The sequence below is a fragment of the Simochromis diagramma genome, unplaced genomic scaffold (genome assembly GCF_900408965.1).
Source record: "Simochromis diagramma unplaced genomic scaffold, fSimDia1.1 OVJJ01000802.1, whole genome shotgun sequence".
NCBI lineage: Eukaryota > Metazoa > Chordata > Actinopteri > Cichliformes > Cichlidae > Simochromis > Simochromis diagramma.
The window spans coordinates 24,133,044-24,138,774 of NW_024387492.1; the positions used below are offsets into that span (position 1 = coordinate 24,133,044).

The 5,731-nt window shown below is 44.7% G+C and overlaps 1 protein-coding gene across 1 annotated transcript; it reads left to right on the forward strand.

Moving 5' to 3' along the window:
• Positions 1-2,571: 2,571 nt before the first annotated feature.
• On the forward strand, positions 2,572-5,439 carry LOC120725478 (ribonucleoside-diphosphate reductase subunit M2-like). The gene is made up of 10 exons (XM_040018443.1): positions 2,572-2,819; positions 2,936-3,004; positions 3,371-3,517; positions 3,588-3,704; positions 3,788-3,921; positions 4,015-4,109; positions 4,199-4,332; positions 4,423-4,527; positions 4,630-4,743; positions 5,112-5,439. Exons 1-10 carry the CDS (start codon positions 2,730-2,732, stop codon positions 5,262-5,264), a joined length of 1,158 nt encoding a protein of 385 aa, XP_039874377.1. The 5' UTR covers positions 2,572-2,729; the 3' UTR covers positions 5,265-5,439.
• The last annotated feature ends 292 nt before the right edge of the window (positions 5,440-5,731 follow it).

Sequence of the window (5,731 nt, forward strand, 5' to 3'; positions counted from 1 at the left end):
TACAGGTCACTCCCCTGGATGTGTTACATTCTTCTCTTGGCAATGTTTGCTTTTCTTCTCATAAATCTATAAATACCAAAATAAGATCTCTCTTTCAGGATGCAATGGTCTCTGTTCCATCAGCCATATTTTATTGGGCCAATTTTGTAACAGATATTGAATGGAAAAAAGTTTGGACTTTACCACAAACGTTTTTCTTAACAAACAAAATTAAAGAGATTTCCTTTAAGTTGATTCATAAGTTTTACCCTACCAAACAATATTTGTCCAAATTTATAGCTGAAATAAATGTAAATTGTACCTTCTGTCAAGAGCAACCTGAAACAGTTTCTCATCTGTTTTGGTCATGTAAATTTACATGTAAATTCTGGAAGGATTTCCACAAGTTTATTACTGACTCTGTTCTCCCGATTCTTCAATTATACTATAAGGATGTTATTTTTGGCTATTATAATTTTAAAGACAAGGACAATGATGCTTTCTTCTTTATAAATTTGGTTTTATTTTTGGCAAAATTTCATATACACAAAAGCCTCGGCAGAAAGCCTGAACTTCTTGTATTAAAAATGGAACTTGCACAATATATAAGGACAATCTCCTCATCAAAAAACACTAAGGCTCTCAAGACTGTTAACATCTATAACCGATTGAAACTGCTAACTTGATTTTGGCTCTTGCAAACTTTTGTTTATTTATGTTCCCCTTAATTTATTTTATTTTTTGTACTCACTTTTGTCTCACTGTGCTTGTCACTCTCTCTGTTCCTCATTGTACTACTGTAACAGGGTCATAAATCACATTGTTATAATTACACAAAATGTGTTCTAAACCCCCAAACTGCTCCTTTTATACCTGACTTTTAGGACCTCCAAGCCTGTAGTTGTGTTCATTATCAGTTAGAGCCCCTCCTCATTCTTTTCTTCTTCTTCTTTGGTGCAATACTATAAATACAGTGTACCCCTTTTGCCTCTCCCCTTTTTCTACAATTCCCCTGTGGGAGAGGTGGGTGTCATTTCTTTCCAACACCTTAAAAACACACATAATTCATATTTAGCCACCCTGATGTTTATGGTTGCGATGTTAGTTCAGTTATTGTCATTATTAAGCCTGTTTTTGTAAGATGTGATAAGTGTGTAGTATGTGTGTATCATAAATGTGTTTTAGGCGCCATAAATGCTAGCATGAATATATACTCCTTGCTAGCTTGGGAGCTGTGGTGGGTTGAGCTAACCCTCTTCCCCACTGTTTGTATTTGGTCTAGGAGCTGGAGTGGGCAAATTATTTACTTGGAGGTCTTTCTTTCTTTTACCTTTTTTATCAGGTATGTCGGATTTCATGTTGTTGTTTTTGTTTTATCTTATGTCAAATATGTTACGTGTAAATGCATATTTTATGTTTAATGTAAAAATAAATGCCAGCCCTTTTTCTACAATTCCCTTGTGGGAGAGGAGCTGGAGTGGGCAAATTATTTACTTGGAGGTCTTTCTTTCTTTTACCTTTTTTATCAGACACAACGCAGAATCACACCGGTTACACTACCACAATGTCATCTTTTATGTGATCCCTGTTTTACTTGACTGTATGTCTAAAATGTGATAAATAAAGTTAAAAAAAAAAAAGAGAAAAAGTCACTAAGTCCATCCCGCACAACAGGGGGCGAGACTGAGCGACCCGATCTCGTCAGATGTAACCCGGAAGCAGTAACACGAAGCTCTCAAGCTGGAAGGAGATGCAGGTTTAATAAGATCGGATTTATGAGGAAAATGAAACTCAAAGTTTGACTCCAGAGGCTGACAGCTACTCAGACCGCAGTTACAACACATTCAGGTGATGGGAGCCAGAAAGACTCAATAAATCTCCCTTTAAATCCATTTTTTCTGCTCAAGTGACGCAAAGAAACCGACATTCCTCCAGATTCCCTTTCTTTGCACTTTTACATTTTTTTGTTGATGCAAGTGTTTGTTCTCTGATATGAAAACGCATAGGGCGCCTGTAAATTCAACGTTAATGTAATGTTGGGCGTGTTACGTGAATTTTGGGGCTAAATATCAATGGTGACAGCTCATTTAGATGAGAGGAAATCAGAAATGGCGGCAGCAGAAATAAAGACTGATTCAGTTTAAATGACAGCAAGTTGATGGTAGACCCTTTAAAGCAGAAAACGGTTAGTATCCGTTAATATATGTGGATCCAGCCACATGATTTAGAACAACCCACTGAACTTAACCTGCACGAAAATAGATGTAATTCTTCATTCTTTAGGCGCTAATGTCTCATTATTACAGAAGCGTTTTTTCTTTGAGAAACATTCTAAAGTGTTTTAGAATCACAGTATAAAATGTTTAATATGAACCAATGCGAGATTTTTTTTTTTATCAAAGTCTGAAAGGTTTCATAAGCACTCGTTTTAATCATTTTGTAAACAGCAGTTACGAAAGGTTTTGTAACCCGCACAAACGAAGAGTTTGAATTTCCCGCAATCGTTTAGGGGTCACGAGAGCATTTCTCGCGACCTGATTGGCTCGGTCCCTCCCGACTGTTTAAAGGGGCTCATTTAGCTGCGTGCCCATTGGCCAGCAGTTCTAGCGCCAAGATTCCAATAAAAGGGCGAGCTGCAGCAGAAGCCCTATACAGTCTCCGTCTGTCTGCAGCTACTAAGCTTTAGCTTTCTGCTCCTTTTAGCTTCTTAGTGTTTTTTCTTTGTGTCCGTTTGAACCCGAAAAGTCACAATGCTGACCGCGCGCTCCCCGCTCTCCGTGAAGAACGAGCAGACCCTCAGCGGGCAGCTGGACAAAATGTCTCTGGACAAAGAGAACACGGTGAGGCTGCTTCAGGTTCCCGCTCACAGAGGCTGCCGATTCTTTAACGTCACCGAACAATTGCAGGTATCGATAAAGAGTCGCTGTGTGTGCTGACGGTCTGTGTCTCCTTTCAGCCTCCGGGCCCGAACAGCAGCCGCATCCTGGCGTCCAAAACCGCGCGGAGGATCTTCGACGCTGCTGCGGTAAGTGAGAGAAAAGCTACAGGAAGCTTCGCACTTTTAGCGGATTCCTCATATCAGCGGACCGGGTCGATGCTGAGCTCACTGACGGCAGCTTCGTGGTTGTTACTGTGCAGATGTAGCGCCTAAACTGTGGCCCTGGCGCCAACAGTGAGCGGCAGGGCTGAGGTCGGTTCAGGGTTCTAGTTTATTAGGAAGAGCTGCTGTGGTGTTCAGGTTTCATGTCGTTTCTGTTATTTTGTCCACCACCTTCAGATCAGTGAACGATACAGGCAGCAAATCTGCACAAACTTTAACTTTTCACTGTTTTTGCTCTAGAATCGATGAATAAGCTGATCAATAATCCTGAGCAATAATCTTTGTCTTCAGCCCAAAGTGAGAAAGAGCAGCAGCTCGCAGGAGGAGGAGCCTCTGCTGAAGGACAACCCTCGCCGCTTCGTCATCTTCCCCATTGAGTACCATGATATCTGGCAGATGTACAAGAAGGCAGAGGCGTCCTTTTGGACGGCAGAGGAGGTAGGTAGAGCTGTAATGGGGCGGGGCTTGATGCTGGACGCCGTGATGCTGACGTGCTCTTTCTGTGCAGGTGGATCTGTCAAAGGACCTGCAGCACTGGGATGCCATGAAGGACGAAGAGCGCTACTTCATCTCCCACGTGTTGGCCTTCTTTGCCGCCAGCGACGGCATCGTCAATGAGAACCTGGTGAGCCGCTGCGCCTGCTCTTACAGATCGTTTTGAGGTCACGGACCGCTGTAACACTCTTGTTGTCGCTCTTTGACCAACAGGTGGAGCGCTTCATGCAGGAAGTGCAGGTGACGGAGGCCCGGTGTTTCTACGGTTTCCAGATCGCCATGGAGAACATCCACTCGGAGATGTACAGCCTGCTGATCGACACGTACATCAAGGACCCCAAAGAGAGGTACGCAGGAGGCGGGGCCAAATACTGTTCTGTAGTGGCTTAACTGGCCTGTACTGATCTAACTGGTGAGTGACGATGTGTTCCCGCCCTCAGAGAGTACCTGTTTAATGCCATCGAGACGCTGCCGTGCGTGAAGAAGAAGGCCGACTGGGCGCTCAACTGGATCGGCAACAAGAACGCCACCTATGGTACATAAGCTGCTGCCCATTAGGCCACCTGACACAATGGTTCCACCTCAAGCAGCTTCATTGATTATTGTCTGTTTATTGATCTGCAGGAGAGCGCGTGGTGGCCTTTGCAGCTGTGGAGGGGATCTTCTTCTCGGGTTCGTTCGCCGCCATCTTCTGGCTGAAGAAGAGAGGCCTGATGCCCGGCCTGACCTTCTCCAACGAGCTCATCAGCAGAGACGAGGTGAGGCGCCCTGTTGGTGTCGGATCGCAGGTATTGATCCAGTGATGATGTCACTCTTAACGTGTGTGTTTGTGCGCCTGCTGCGTTTAGGGTCTGCACTGTGACTTTGCCTGTCTGATGTTCAAACACCTGATGAACAAACCGCCCAAGGAAACAGTCATTAGCATCATCAAGAGTGCCGTGGAGATCGAGCAGGTGAGTCCCAGCTTCACCTGCAGCTGCTCTGCTGGGCCCACTGGTTCATGGTGGATTTACTGGTTCAGGATGGCTTTAATGGGTTTATTGGTTTGTGTGCAGGAGTTCCTGACTGACGCTCTGCCCGTCAAGCTCATCGGGATGAACTGCGACATGATGAAACAGTACATCGAGTTCGTGGCCGACAGACTGTTGCTGGAGCTCGGCTTCTCCAAGGTAACGCCCCACACAGGTCATGTGATCATGTGACTGACTTAAAGGCAGAAAAACAGCATCACGAAACATCTGCACTCATCTCAGTGACAAGCTAAACTTTTAAAATAAAAAATGATCAGTTCTCCACACACACATTTTAGGAACTCTTTGACCTCAGAGAGCGACGTGATGAAGGTGATGGTGTGAGTGATGATGAAGTGCGCAGGGGTACGGACCTCAGCCGGTGATGGGGGCTGAGTGCTGCTGCAGAGTCTGATCAGAGGACAAGTGGTTCTCTGATGGGCAGCGGCAGTGCAGACTCCTATCTGAACTCGCCCATGGGTGGGGGCAGTGGGTGGAGCTGACTGACATGGTGTTTCTGTGTGTAGATCTACCGGGTGGAGAACCCTTTTGACTTCATGGAGAACATCTCCCTGGAGGGAAAGACCAACTTCTTTGAGAAGCGGGTGGGCGAGTACCAGAGGATGGGCGTGATGGCGACGCCCACGGACAACACCTTCCGGTTGGACGCTGACTTCTGAGGCGGCGGCTGCTCTTTGGATTTCAGCCAGTTGGATTGCAGGCAGGACTGCAGTCGGGTTCAAACGTTTGTTTGTTTTTTCTTTTTGTACATAGACTTTGTAGAGTTTTTATTAAGTCTTATTATAGTTTTAAATATGTACATTTTTGTAATAAAGCAACTGTTTGTAAAAAGCAGACTCTTCAGTTTCACATCTGTAACATCTTTCTAAATCACCGTAGTCCCATCATTTCAGGCCAGACAAGGCTGGAAGTGAGCGACTTGCACTGGACAGCCTAGCCAATGATGTGCTGCTGCTGTCACAGTTGCAGATGTGTGGAGATGGAGATGATCTTCATTTCTGTACAACTCATCTGATCTGAATTAAGACTCTGAGGCTGAGCAACCACAACCGTGTATAAATAGACTGTTGGGCTTGTTTAGTCTTAAACAAGTTTTCTGAGAATCTACAAAAATTTCCCCAAGTGT

What these genes read in the sequence shown, in the direction of transcription:
- LOC120725478 (XM_040018443.1), top strand. Translation starts at nt 2,730, where the DNA reads ATGCTGACCGCGCGCTCCCCGCTCTCCGTGAAGAACGAGCAGACCCTC. An exon ending in GGATCTTCGACGCTGCTGCG is followed by an intron (nt 3,005 to 3,370) that starts GTAAGTGAGAGA and finishes CTTTGTCTTCAG; the next exon opens with CCCAAAGTGAGAAAGAGCAG. An exon ending in CAACAAGAACGCCACCTATG is followed by an intron (nt 4,110 to 4,198) that starts GTACATAAGCTG and finishes ATTGATCTGCAG; the next exon opens with GAGAGCGCGTGGTGGCCTTT.